This window comes from Peromyscus leucopus, chromosome 8b (genome assembly GCF_004664715.2).
Source record: "Peromyscus leucopus breed LL Stock chromosome 8b, UCI_PerLeu_2.1, whole genome shotgun sequence".
NCBI classification, from domain to species: Eukaryota; Metazoa; Chordata; class Mammalia; order Rodentia; family Cricetidae; genus Peromyscus; species Peromyscus leucopus.
The window spans coordinates 34,585,597-34,600,157 of NC_051086.1; the positions used below are offsets into that span (position 1 = coordinate 34,585,597).

General features: G+C 53.8%; 1 protein-coding gene across 1 annotated transcript in view; it reads left to right on the forward strand.

Annotated features, from left to right (window-relative positions):
* The window catches only part of Col23a1 (collagen type XXIII alpha 1 chain), a 299,491-nt gene extending 286,637 nt beyond the window's left edge, over positions 1-12,854 (forward strand). The window contains 15 exon segments of the mRNA XM_028857241.2: positions 139-216; positions 1,755-1,808; positions 2,389-2,433; positions 3,874-3,963; positions 4,817-4,879; positions 5,225-5,261; positions 5,264-5,280; positions 5,520-5,546; positions 6,424-6,486; positions 6,570-6,623; positions 6,870-6,896; positions 8,045-8,098; positions 8,270-8,356; positions 10,704-10,742; positions 11,165-12,854. Coding sequence (XP_028713074.1) covers positions 139-216; positions 1,755-1,808; positions 2,389-2,433; positions 3,874-3,963; positions 4,817-4,879; positions 5,225-5,261; positions 5,264-5,280; positions 5,520-5,546; positions 6,424-6,486; positions 6,570-6,623; positions 6,870-6,896; positions 8,045-8,098; positions 8,270-8,356; positions 10,704-10,742; positions 11,165-11,167 — 738 coding nt within the window. The 3' untranslated portion in view covers positions 11,168-12,854.
* The last annotated feature ends 1,707 nt before the right edge of the window (positions 12,855-14,561 follow it).

Below are 14,561 nucleotides of genomic sequence, written 5' to 3' on the forward strand. Positions count from 1 at the left end.
GGAACGGCATGCTATGATGACCGTGGTGCACAGGCATGCCTGTGGCCTGGGTGACAAACTCTTGGGCTCCTCATCTCTGAATGTGATGGAAAGACCTGCTCTGTCACCCATGATGCAGCTCTTCCTCTCCTGCCACAGGGTCCCCCAGGCCTCAAGGGAGAACAAGGTGACACAGTGGTAATCGACTATGATGGCCGGATCTTAGATGCCCTGAAGGTAAGAATGTTCCTCATGGGGCCCTGGATGCACCCTTTATGTCCATTTCTGAGGGGCAATGACTCACTGTGTCTTACCTATGGGACCAAGGACAATACAGCACAGAGACCTGGGTTTCCTCAGGCACCTAATGTGGAAATTGGTCCTGTGTGGAGATCCACACAGTGCTGAGAGACTTTCTGTGAATGTGACTCTGAGAGCCCTGAGCTTCCCACGGGCCAAGGCAAAAAAGGAAAGCCCTCTCACCAAACCCAACTGTGCCTCTGGGGATTTCCTAGGTACGGCTGTCAGGAGAGCTAGAGCTTCTAATAATTACTGTAAGGAGACGAGTAGGACAAGGCTGACCAAGGAGCCTTGGGACCCATGTGGTCTCTGGGCACCAGGCCAAAAAGAGATGGTGCCAACTGCTCTTGGGTTCAGGGAGGGGTATAAGATGGGGTGAGGTAGTCGTCAGAGACTAAAGTGGGCACTGGTGCCCCACCCTGCCTAAGTATCAATTCTAGTTACCTCCCACAGGCCTCTGGGAAGTACAAGTTGATGGTAACTATGGCCCACACTGGCCTGCATGGTGTGGTGTGGTGTGGTGTGGCGTGGTGTGATATGGGCCTGAGGTGCATGGCATATCCCAGGCTTATGGGAAACATACGGTAGAATCCTTATTCAGGGGGCCGGGAGGTCGGTGTGGGTACAGAAGTAAGAAGAGGACTCGACGTCATGGGCAACGGAGGCTCTGGTGAGTTCTTGAGTGTAAGGATGTCAAACTACCAGTGTACTGGGCGTGGCCGGGCGGAGTTGTGTACGTGTGTGAGCATTGATATGAGGAGGGCTTGAGGCCGGGCGCTCACTGGAACATAAGTGCTGAGCCTGGCCCTAAGGAAGGAGGGAAGGGTGGAGGAAATAAGCCCAGAGCCATCACAACGGGGACATCGATAAGAAGGGGGCTGGCTGAGAAGAGGAGAGCTTGAAACAAGGTCAGAGGAGCTGTGTAAGATGTGGCCTCTGGGGGAGGGCATGAGTCGGCCATCTGAGTGTGTTGGTACAAGAGCTTAGAGTGAGGTCAGCGCTTGAGACAGTGTGGATACACAGTCTACCGTGTGACTGGGGGACTTCTGGGACAGCAGACAACAGATCCAGATGGTCAGTGAGTTTCCAGGACCAGCAGAACCGGCAGGACCAGGCCGTTGTTCCGGTTGCATATTTGGCCTGTCTTGAATGCTAGAAAAAGACTTACGCTTATTTTGAGGGTCAAAGGTGAGCCACTGCCAAATCTTAAGCAGGGAGCGTTATAAAGGAAGTCATGTTTGAGGAGAACTTCTCTGAGGGCAGAGGCCCCTCCAGCCGTGGACACCAGTATCTCCTCCAATGGCCAGTACCCTCTTACTGACCCCTCTGTAGACTTGAAGGCCAAACCAAGCTGCATGCTGTAAGCACTGATTTGACTGGGTGGGAAGTAAGCTGCTGGGGACCTGAGGTGAGAAGGCTTGGTAGGCGGTGGAGGGTCTTGTCTAACCATAACTGGCTTGATCTTTTGCATACAGGGTCCTCCTGGGCCACAGGGAGCCCCGGGGCCACCAGGGATCCCTGGAGCCAAGGTTAGTGTAGCTGCATTTATGGGACCCCAAGCATTCATCTCTAGGTCCCACTTCCCCTCTCCTCTCTGATACGTGTACCCCAATTTCCTCCTGGCATACTAGCCTGACTTATGGGGCTCAGAGAAAGGGGTCCTGCCCCTTCCTAAACAACTTGCACCCTTCTTTAGACCTTAGCTCTTGGAGAGAGCCTGAACTGAAGAACGGAGCCCTTGGGACATACAGTGGCCCACAGATGTACACAGCCATTCTGTGGCATACACCTGTTCATCACTCCTTTTCTCAGAACCAAGAGCCCAGGTTGGGCAGGGTCTGATTCTGACACTAGCGTCCCTGGACTCTGTGACCTAGAACAAGTCACCGAACCCTGCAGTCCTAATCTTAAGTACCCCAGCCGGCAGTGACAGCTACCAACTCCAGCTGCCCTTCAGGAGACAGTGGGCCCCCTCCTGGAAGTCCATCTGCAGGGACCCAACCCCGGGGGCTGTGAGCTAGCCAGGGAGACAGCAGCTCCCACCTAGGGCCACTGACCCACTGGCTATTGAGGAAGGCATAATTCCTTTTGCCAATTGTTCCTTTCCAGGGTGAACTTGGATTGCCTGGCGCCCCAGGAATCGATGGAGAGAAGGTCTCTGAGCCTTTCATTTCTATGTCAATGTCATACTGGGTAGTGTGTGTGTGTGTGTGTGTGTGTGTGTGTGTGTGTGTGTGTTACATCGGTGAGCATCTCCCCAGGTGTGGATAGATATATCTTTACTATTGAATCCCTAGTAGGAGGAACATCTTGGACCTGTCATAATTGGTTTTAGTGAAGGAACGCTGTCACTCAAAGCTCCTGATACATGAGCACAGAGTTGGCCTCATGAGGGCTGGAACTCAGTGGTAGAGCACTTGCCTAGCATGCATGAGGCCATGAGTTCAAGCCCCAGCACCGCAAAATACATACATACATACATACATACATATATACATACATAAATACATAAACAAACAAATAAATAAAATAAGGGGCTAGTATCTGACCAGTGGTGGTGCACACCTTTAATCTCAGTACTCAGGAAGCAGAGGCAGGTGGATCTCTGTGAGTTTGAGACCAGCCTGGTCTACAGAGGGAGTTCCAGGACAGCCAAGGCTACGCAGAGAAACCATGTCTCAGAAAATCAAAAAACAAAAAACAAAACAAAACAAACAAACAAAAAAGTGGGGGTGGGGGGCTGGAGAGATGGCTCAGGGGTTAAGAGCTCTTGCTGCTCTTGCAGAGGACCTAGGTTTGGTTCCCAACACCCACTTGGAGGATCATAACCATCTGTAACTCGTCCCAGGGGATCCAACTCTCTTCTGGCCTCTGTGGGCACTGCACTCATGTGGTACACAGACATACACATGTGTAAAACATCCATACACATAAACAGGAATAAATGAAATTCTTAATTAAAAATAAGTGTTGGCCTCATGAGTGTCCCAGAGGGAACGCACAATCCCACATGCTCCCTATCCACCCCTACCTCATAAGCTGCCCCAAGCATATAGGAATGCAGGGGTGGGGTGCCCACACAGCTCCCCTACTGTATTCAGCCAATGTTCCCAGCTACCTGGGCTAGAGGTGGAGACTCACAGGCAAAAAGTGGAGTGTAGAGTTAGGTGTGTAATCCCAGCACTTAGAAACTGGAAGTAGATGGATCAGGACCTCAAGGTCATCCTTGGCTTCATAGCCAAAAAAAGAGGATGGAGACAGGAAGGGATAGAAATGGATGGATGGGTGGATGGATGGATAGATGGATGGATGGATGGATGGATGGGTGGGTGGGTGGGTGGGTGGGTGGGTGGGTGGATGGATGGTGGATGGGTGGGTGGGTGGGTGGATGGGTGGTGGGTGGGTGGGTGGATGGATGGATGGATGGATGGATGAATGGATGGATGATGGATGGATGGATGGATGGATGGATGAACAAATTAAAAAACCAGGTGTGGTATATGGTCGAGCCTGTTAAGCTGAAGGGCCCACAAGGGTCAGGAGAAAGGAAAGTGCCATCAATCCCCACTGATTCCTTTTTCTGGTGACTTTTAGGGTCCCAAAGGACCAAAAGGAGACCCAGGAGAGCCTGGGCCAGCTGGGCCCAAAGGGGAAACAGGAGAGATGGGCCTGTCAGGCCTCCCGGTAGGTGGCTGGACTGGGCCCCACCTTGGGGACTTGCTGATGTTGGCAGTGTGGGAGCGTCCTCACACGAATGCCCTGCAGCCTATACCACCTCAGCTACAGAACGACTTCCACACCCCCACAGGAACCCTGCAGGTGAGGTAGGGAGGCCCAGCCTGGCAGAATCCACCTCACTTAGGTTAAGTGGCCCAGGCTGGCCCACCTCTCAGCCCTGGAGCCCAGCACAGCAATGGAATCTCCCATGGTCTGGGTTTCCTCACCACTAACATGAGTGACAGTGGAACTTGGAGAGGACCGAGACTAGCAGCTGGCAGGAAACACCCTGATTCATTAGCATTTCTATTGCTCCTGGGGCCTCATTAGAAAAGCTACCTTTGTGCCAGGTGGTGGCACACACCTTTAATCCCAGCACTCAGGAGGCAGAGCCAGGCGGATCTCTGTGAGCTCAAGGCCAGCCTAGTCTACAGAGTGAGTTCCAGGATAGGCTCCAAAGCTACACAGAGAAACCCTGTCTTGAAAAAAAAAAAAAAAAAAAAAAAAAAAAAAAAAAAAAAAAAAAAAACAGAAAAAAAGAAGAAAAAAAGAAAAGCCATGTTGCCTCACAGCGCTTCCTGTGTATTCCTGAAGATGACTCAGCCTCTGCACCACGAGACACAGTTACTCTGTGCCATTGACATACCACTCTGCTCCCTATGCAGGGCATGTGATTTGGGGAAAACTGATAAAAACGAAAGAGGCCAATTCATCACTGCCATAGCGGGGGGGGGCGGGGGGCGGGGGGGGTGGCAACGGAGCCCAGTGGGAGGGAGGTGACCTCAGGATGAACAAGAGCTCACAGGCCACTCTGCCCTAGGGTGCTGATGGTCCCAAGGGAGAGAAAGGAGAGTCAGCATCTGACCACCTACAAGAGAGCCTGGTAAGGGGTAACTGAGACTGGGGGGGGTCCCCCACACTGAACCCAAACCTTGTAGGGTCCCTGAGCCTTGGTTACAGAGAGGCCACTTTACCTGACACAACACAGGACAGTGGGAAAGGGAGAGTGATGGAGCCTCAGACTGCCCTCCACCCCACTTCCAGTTGAGACCCGAAAGACTGAGGGTCCTTCACTGAGCTGCACCCTTCTGGGGGCAGGAAGGAGCCTTGCCCGAGGGTTCAGCGTATGGCACCCAGGAGTGCTTGCAAGAATGTGGGGAGCTCCAGAGGGTGAACAGATGAGAGGTAACAGGCATAGGGTAACTAACCCATTTCTAACCCTTCCTAGGCCCAGATCATAGTGGAGCCAGGACCCCCAGGTCCTCCAGGCCCCCTGGCCCCATGGTAAGGACATTTTAACCTAAAGCAGCTGGGATACTGAGTGGTTAGTGAACCTGGGATCTGGGGTGGGGGTGGCCCAGGGTAGGAAAGGCTTCTCTCTGGGGGGAGCAGGGCACATCAGTGGGACACACCAGAGCCCCAGGCAGGCCTCAGGAGCCAGTGACTAGCCTGATTCAAGAGGGTCTTGCCTCAAAAGTTTCCACTCAGTCACACAGCCCTACTGATCTGCTTTCTTCCTCCAGGGCCTCCAGGGGATCCAGGGTCCCAAGGTGAGTGCAGACACACCCTGTTCATTCAGAAAGTTTTATTAATGGACGGAGTGAGGCCCCTGCTCAGCTGTACATTGCCAGTGTCCTAACAATGGCCCCAGAGCAGCTCCGTCCCACGTTTGGGGCTCTGTCCTTTCCTTCTCCCTCTGCCTAGGCACCCCAACTCTATCCCTCTTCCAGCCCATCTCCTACTACATCAGTCTCCTTGCCCATTTCCACTCACTGCCCATTGCCACCTTCCTCTGCTCCCCCTTCCGTGCCCCCTCCCCAGTTCTTGCCCATACACATCTGCATCTTGACGGCCCACCGCCTGGACTTGAAGTCTTGGCTTTGGTATGCATTTCATCATGTCATATTCTCAAAACCTCAAGTGTATTGCGCCATGTGCCAGCCCCAAGAGAGGCAAACACAGGGTGAAAGACTAGCTGGTCTCACCTCTTGTCATACAGGATCTAATCTCTCCCTCCCCAGCTCAGAAGCCCTGGGGAGGACTCTGAGTCACAGAACCCTGACCTGGTGTGGCGACCAAGCATTGTTTCTGATCTTATTTTGTCCCAAGCTTCAACACACCATTGTTTGAAGAGATATCCGCTGAGGGTCCTGATCCAAGTCTGGGCTTCAGAAGGCTGGTGGTGGTCAGCCAAACTGCTTCTGTGGTATATGGTGACCATCACGGGGGCCCTGTGTGTGGAAGAAGGGAAAATGTACACACATGTGACTCGCTCTATCATGGAGCAAGCTGGGGCCAGGCCTGACAGAGCCTGGCATCTGTCTCTCTTCCACCTGTCATGTACACTTCAGTCTCCACACAGACCCACACTTCCTTGTCCTGCCTGTCCCGTCCCCTCTCATGACTGGTTTTCCTTTTCACTTCCAGGGCCTGGATGGAGCCAAGGGAGACAAGGGTGCATCGGGCGAGAGAGGCCCTCATGGCCTGCCTGTGAGTGTCATGAGCTTTGTTTTCCCTAGAGGTGTTGCGTCCTATGCCCACCATGCCTGCTGACCCTCTCCTTTTCCACCCAGGGACCAGTTGGCCCACCGGGCCTTATTGGGCTGCCAGGAACCAAAGGAGAGAAGGTAACTGCCTTACCTTGAGGCCCCTGCCCACTGTGACCACATCATGTCATCATGTCATCAGTTTGGGGGGCTCATCCTCTGCATCCTGCTGAGTCCCTGGACCCCACAGGACCAATTACTATGGCTCTGTGATACCACCCTGCCCTGCCTCTTGTCTGTTGCCAGCCGCTGGGCTGAACTCCCCAACATCTGAGTACATAAGATCTCATCTCCACCCCCTCACACACCCTCTGTATCTCTCCTCAGGGCAGACCTGGAGAGCCAGGACTCGACGTAAGTTTCTTATGATTCACTGTGAGTGACTGGGCCCTCTTGTGGACGTCTTCTGCTCTCGTGTTACCCATGCACATAGCAATCTGGTTAGCTCAAGTGTGGCCCATCCCTGAGGGCTGCTGCTGACTGGCTTCCCTATGTCCTCAGCGCAAAGTCCAGCGGCATCCCCTGGAGTACTCTGCTGTCACATACCTGGAGCATGCAGCAAAGGGACAGTGCAAACTTGATGGACATGGCTCAGTACTTGGAATGCTCTTGTGCAGGGCAAATCTCTTTGGCTCTCTAGCCATCCTTGGGTTCTAGGAATGCAGCTTGCTCTCTGGCCTGGCTTGATCCCCTGTCACCTGGAGCTGGAGTGGTCAGCAAGACAGGAAGGTCGTGTAGCTGGGGAGGGAAATGGGACTGATGTAGAGCTGCCAGGCCTCTGGGCTATGCCCTAGACTGTAAGGAGAGAGTGTTGTTGCCATGGTAAGCACACATGGGCCAGGAAGAGAGGGACCAGCCAGGCTCCTGACTGGGAGGGTCACCTTCCTTCCCTTGATGAGACACAGTTGGAAAGTAACCATGCTGAACCCCATTCAGGCTCTGGACCCAGGGAGGCTAATGGGGCGAAGCTCAAGAGATTCTGGGTAGCTGTGGGGTGGCCTCAGCTGCCTCCCGGGAGGCCTTGTGGTATCTAAGAGCTTTCTCTGTCTAGCAAGCCCCAGCCTTCTTCCACCCAGCTGGACGATGACTTCCTCAGCAACGTCCTGTAGTCCCCACCCCTTATCCGAACAACCTGTCCCCTATGGCCCTGCCACATCTGTCTCTTACATCTGTGCCTGAGGAAGATCCTCCTCTGCCCCGATAGCCTGCCCCAGAAGACATAAGGGAGGAAACACACCAAGTCCATTTCTGTCCCAGCATCCAGCCCGCCGCCTGGGCTCCACTGGATTTCCAGCCAGGGACATAGCTGGGGCCCTGAACGTACTCTTTTCCTGCGCCCACCTGGTACCCAGCACGCACACAGGCTAACCGTCAGAGCCTGGCAGCTGGTGCCACAGTTAGGTGTGGGCGAGGGAGGGTGACAGGTGACCGAGGAGCGGAGGTGCCATGTCACAGAGAAGCAGGCTCAGCCCTCATTTCAGGCTTCCCTTTTCATCTGCCAGGGTTTCCCTGGACCCAGGGGAGAAAAGGGCGACCGGAGTGAACGTGGAGAGAAGGTGAGGGCGAGGGAGGAGGGAGCTGGGGTGAGCAGGAAGGGAGGGGGAGGCTGGACCGAAAGCTGGGCCTGGTGGCTGCTGGGTCCTGGGGCATGTCACTGGGGGGGGGGGGGAGTGGAGGGGTCCCAAGCCTGGGAATTATGGCTACCTGACCATCTCCTTCTTACGCAGGGGGAGCGAGGGGTTCCTGGCCGGAAAGGAGTGAAAGGCCAGAAGGGAGAGCCGGGCCCTCCAGGCCTTGACCAGCCGTGCCCCGTGGTAGGTGTCTCAGCGGGACGGAGCTCCAAACAGCCATAGTGCCATCGCCAGCCCACAGCTCCCCCAGCTGTGGACCCGATCCCCCCACCAGCGTGGCTGAAAGATGCCAGCAAGCGTTTGCCACCCCGGGTTGCTTCTATGTATTCAGCCTCCAGGCAGAGCTGACTGGAAGCGGGGACCCCTCTCAGGCTAACCTTGGGTAGAGGTTGAGAGGAACCAGCACAGGAGCAGAGCTGGCTTTTTCCAGAGTCATCGGGAATTTGCGGGTGCCCTGGGATGGGGCTAGGGGCTGGGGAGGGAAGCCCAGCAGACACACAGACTTGGTGTGTGTGTGTGTGTGTGTAGGTCACAAAGTCAGTGAGTGACCCAGCCCCCCTTCCCCACCCTGACCATGGCTGTCTAAGACCTCGCTGGGATCTGACTTCCTACAGACTTGAGACCAGGCTAGCCTGAGATTTCTTCAGTCACTGGGAAAGTCGCACCACCCTACCTTTCCCAGGCCTCTCATTCTCCTGAGGCATCTTTCCTTCCGGTATCTTTTTTTCCCCTGCGGCTTGGTCTAGCCTCTTCCCCAGGCCCTTCCATAAACACACCCTTCCTTCCCTCCTCCCCACATATCTGTCTCATTTCCTGATGGCAATAGCTCTTGATAACCCACCAGGCCTGGTAGTGAAGCTCCCACAGTTCAGTTCCTGTTTTGTAGAAAGCTGGAGGGTTTACATGTCAGGGTCTATAAGTGGTCCTCAAAAAGGACAGGAAATAGCTGGGTCTCCACACTGAGACCAGATGAGCCAGATGCTCACTCCCAGGCACCCTCGCCAGGGTTTGGGGAGTATGCAAACTGACCCAGGCTCAAAGACGTCTACTCGGTCCTCTGGCCTTCAGTGAGTTCCTCCAGCCCTCTGTACCTTCCCCTCCTCCTGGTGGGTCTGAGATATTAGTGAGAGAAAATAAAGACTTCCATCCCAGCACTCAGGAGCTTGAGGCAGGAGGATGGAAAGTTGGAGGCCTCTGCTACATCGTGAGACTCTGTCTCCAAAAACAGCCAGCCAGAGGCTGAGCACATGGCTCAAGGAGTCAATCACTTTGCAAGTGTGAGAACCTGAGTTCAGTTCCCCAGAACCCACATGGGAAGTTAGACATGGTGATATGTGCTGGCGAGGTGGAGACAGGCAAATCTCCGGAGCCCACTGGCCAGCTAGCTCAGCCTACTTGGCAGAGTTCCAGGCCAATGGATACCTTGTCTCAAACAAAAGAAGGTGCCTGAGGACCTGACCTCCACACTCATGTGCACCCAAGTGCATGCATATTCCCACACAGACATACACACAAACACAAAAAGACAGCTGAGACGGGAGAACCCAGGCCTGTTTCCCCAGAGCCTGGACAGACTTCTTCCACGTGAGCAAGCCTTTGTCTTTAACACAGGAGCATCCTCGATGTGGAGGCAAGCGAGGGGCACCGGCTCCCGGGGCCTTGTGAAGGGCATCGGGCCCTGCCCTGTGGTACGCAGTCTGACTGCTGTGTGCTGTGTGCGATGCTGTGCCTTCCGGGATGCTTTGGTCTGCTGGCTCTGCCCCCTCTCTTCCTCATTTCTGCCTTCTGGTGCATTCTACCCTCTTCTCCTCTCCTTCCCCTCTGGTCCCCCACCTGAACCCCAGCATGTACTTGGAAGGGGCTCAGGGAGTGTGTCCCATGTGTTTTCCCTATACCTGTGCTTTGGAACAGAGTGGAATGTTTCTGCTTCAGGGTCCCCCGGGGACTTGACATTTTGTTCACTTCCAGCTCTCCAGCCCTCCAGGCTACTGAGGAAGCCCATCCATGCTCATGTCTGATGGCTGGGTGGACATGGTTGAAGTTCCCAGACAACCCCATCTCCGATGCCCAGGGTTCATCCTGATGACACTTGTCTGCCTCCCAGATCCAATCACAGTGGCTGGGAAGGGCTGGAGAGACGTCACCTCCTGCACTGTCACCCTCTTGGAGGAGGCATTCCTGCCCAAAGCCTGGAAGCTTTCAGGGTCCCAGGATGGCACTCCAACAGGCGGGAAGCCATGCCACCCTTTTCAGAGGATCACACCCTCCGCTGGCTGGCAAATGTCTAGCACAACGCCCATTACATCAGAGAGTCCCATTGCTGCCCACAAAGCCCCATGAGAGGGACAGGACAAGTGCAATGAGGGGATATTATGTCCTCAGATGGGCAAACCCTGCTTCAATGGAGTCCAGTGGCTTCAAGTAGCAACTCCCTGGCTCCGTCTCCCTAAAGTCCCAGGAAGGGTGGGGAGGTATTTGCAGGCCATCAACCTCCTGCTCCGTCACTTAAACCTCCTTTTTTTTTTTCCAGGGCCCTGACGGGCTGCCCGTGCCTGGCTGCTGGCATAAGGTACCTTTCAGGAAAGGGTCTCAAGGGTGGGCCTGAAGGAGTTGGGATTTGAGAGTTAGAGGGAGAGAGAGGACCCATGGGGACCAGGTACCATCATACAGAGGTTTGAGTCTCAGTACACAGTGACTGAACAGTCAGGTTTTCCAACGATGTTTGTGACTTTGTGGTCACATGGCCCAGGCTTGGAGCTTGGTCCTGGCTGACATGTGTCATCTGCCTTGCTTGTCACCTGGGTTTTGGTTGACATCCGGCCCTACCAATTCAAAACCATTGGGGATCCTCCTGGGACTTATCCCAGCTGCCCCACTGAAAGTGGGCTACACTTGTTCCTGAAGAAATCATCAGGGTAGAGGTTGCTGGTGAGGGTGACAAGGACCTCTCCAGGCCTCTTCATCACCTTCCATCTCTCCCTCCTTTTCCAGTGATCCTCAGACATGGCTCCCAACCTGTACAGATCCGTTTGGATGTTTTTAACTTGTGTAAAAACAAAACAGTAATATATTGATCTTCTTTATGGGATGTGCCAACGGTGGCCTTGTAACATTTGAGAGTGTGCCAACCAGCCCCCGGACAACCTGCACAGGAAGCCAGCAGGAAAGAGGACAGACAGGCCGCTCTGGGGAAACTCGTGACTAAAGGGGCCCCCCCGGCAGGGCCTGGCTTTCCTAGAGAAGCTGACGAAGGTGAAAACGTTTGGCTCAGGTGAGGCTGGACAGACTCCGGGTTGGGCCTGCAATCACCTGATTAGCAGAGACACACAACTGTCCCCTGAAGCCCCACTGCTCCGACTTCTCACTGTCCAAAAGACCCCCTTGGACGACTGCTGTGCCTTCTTGCCTCTGGACCCGGCCACGGGCAGCTGCACTGGGACCCTGTGTTCAACGGGGCAGGCGAAGATCCCTAGAATCCAGCACTAGGGAAGAAGGTGATGGAGAGGAGCCCAACAGGGCCTTGCTCTACCCAAGCTCAGCAAGCCACCCTGTCACCGGAGCTTGTATCCTCGGGCCTCGGGAAATGGTGGGCTCTGTGAATACCTCAGTGTGGAACCAGCTGCAGGCAGCTCAGTGACCCCTGACTGCAGGGTAAAGAGACCCAGATGCATTAGTTGCTACTTCCGGTCTCCTTATCACCTCACCCAGAGCAGGAACAGAAGGAGGCTTTGTCAGCCCTGAGGAGACATGCCTCCTGCTCAGAACTTGGGTCTCACTGACCCCAAGTCTCCCACCTAGAGCTCTGGTCAGAAGCCTGGCAGAAACTAGCCTCCTCGTAGGTGGTACAGACATCGTGAACCCAAAGGCTGGCCCCTGCAAGCCTGAGCAAACTGCCTGTGACAGAAACCCCTGTCCCCTGAGAAGGGGCTTCAACACCTCTAACAAAGGTTCCTAGCTACCCGCTCCAGCCTCGGCCTCACATCCCTCTCCGCGTAAAGGTGCCGTGAGGAATAAACCACACACGTGTGTCTGTGCTTTTGGATTTCCCTGGTCACCTCCCGCTGAGTTCATCCTGATGGTTCCTGCAGAAGAGGAAACGGGGCTTTCCCTGGGGGCAGAGCCATCCCAGAATCCAGAGGATATAGTTCAGGGTTAGGAGATAGGAGGGTATAGGCTCAAGGCCTGGACCCACACATGTCAGCAGAATCCTGGAACCAGTCACATGTCACAAAGTCCCTGTATGCCCTTCTGCTATGCTTACTAAGCAAGGACACTCTAAACTTGTTGCCTCAAAATATTCATTCTCTCAGTTCTAAGGATTCAGAGGACCAGCTGGGTGGGTCTCTCTCGGACTCTTCCTCATCTGGTGACTGGTGCCTGTCAGCTAGGATCCCAATGGCCATGACACCTGCCTACCTATGACCTGTTGGAATGGCCTGGGTTTCCTCACAGCATGGCAGCAGGATTCCTAGAGAGCTGTGTCGCCTTTTATGATGAAGCCTCCAAAGTCATGTACTGTCACTTGCTGCCAGAGTCAGAGGTTCATCCCAATTGAAGGGGAAGAAGACAGACCCACCTCTCAATGAGCAAAGTGTCAATGTCATATTTAAATGAGAAAGTGTGGGAGAGTAGATCTTGTTGTAGCCCTTCAAAAATAAAATAAAACCAGCTTTTTCATGTAGCCCAGGCTAGCCTTGAACTCACTATGTAGCTGAGGATAACCTTAAATTTCTGACACCACCACCACCACCACCACCACCGACACCACCACCACCAACAACAACAACAACACCACCACCGACACCACCACCACCCTGCAGTCTCTACTTCCAAGTGCCGGAATTACAGTTGTGCACCACCATGCCCATTTTTTTTTTTTTTTACAGTGCTGGGAATCGAACCTAAGGCTTTATGCATACTAGGCAAGCACTTTACCACCTAAGCTACATTCTTAGCCTTTGTTGTAGCATCTTAAATAATGCCTCCTGCCACTCATCTGTAGCCCGAGACAGTAATGCTCACAATTCAAATGTGGTTCAGTATATTCAGCTTTGGGGAATACACAGGGAGTCTAGAACAGGTCAGACACCCCAAAGTACCTGTGCTGGCTGTCCCCGCTGTATCCTTTCCAAGTCCTAGTAGTAACCAGAGTCCTGCCTAGTGGGTCCATGTCTTCCCTCTGTATGCCTTTACAACAACTTGAAGAGAGATGCCCAGCCAACGTGCCCATTTTCACAGATGACAAAAGCACTTTCTCTGCACGCAGCAAAAAGCAGGAGGCTGTGTTAACAGTCTCTCCGGCCTCTTTCCTCCAAGGACTGGGGTCTACAGAACAGCACACTTACCAGACCATACACATAGATTCCTTAGTTAGCAGAAGGGACCCAGCCCCACACAGGTTATGTCAAGTCCCTGCCTCTGTCCCCCTGAGGAGCTGACAATAAGTGGGCAGACCGTGCTCTCTGCCAGTTGACGGAATCAACTGGGGAAACCAGAAATAAAAAAAAAGAAGACAGATGTAGTGGGCCAAAATGGCCAGTGTGGCTCACTGGTGTCCATGGCTGCTTTGGAGATGCAGAATAGCCTCCCCAACCCACCACACACTATAGTTAGCAATGCACTCCTCTCTCCACCTAAGAACTTGACCTCCTCATCAGTCCTGCAAAGGGAGGGGCTGCAGTGGTAGGCATCGCTATGTTTATTTTACATACAGGAAATCTGAAGCTCAGAGTGAGTAGTCATCTGCTCAGGAATGCACAGCCAGGCTGGAGTGATAGGCTTGGGATTGGACCCATGCTCTTGGAAGTCACCTAATTGATCTTCCGAATTGTTTGGCTGTGCATGGAATCTGCTGGGCAGCCCCTTGACAATGGGTGGACCGAAAGTAGAGCTTGGTAGAGGTGGAAAGCCAGTGTTTCTCAGCCTGGCTGCAATGGACCATTCTTGGCCCGTTGCTGCCCCCTTGTGGCCTCATACCTTATATCCTTGCAATTGGACATACAAAGCCACTGAGTCCTATGCCAGCCTGGAGTGAGGACAGAGAGAATGACTTGTTCAAGGTCCCAGATGAGACACTGGGGAATGCCTGCCTCACCAATAAGCCTCAAGGACTGAGAGGCCTTGGGTCTCTCTGGCAAGAGGAACAGTTCTCTGTAAGTCACACAATTCTGGAAGAGAGTAGTCTATTTATTGAGTCCTTGAGTGTTCCGTGCCCCATGGCAACTAAAGTAACCACCAGGATGGCTGTCCCCCTGGACAGATGGACCTGAGGCTTGAGAGAAGCTGACTGACTCGATTCCCATCCTTAGAGGAAGCTTTGAGTTATCACAGGAGTGGGGGGACACTCCTGGCATTCAGCGGACAGAGTCAAGGTTAGCATACATCTGAA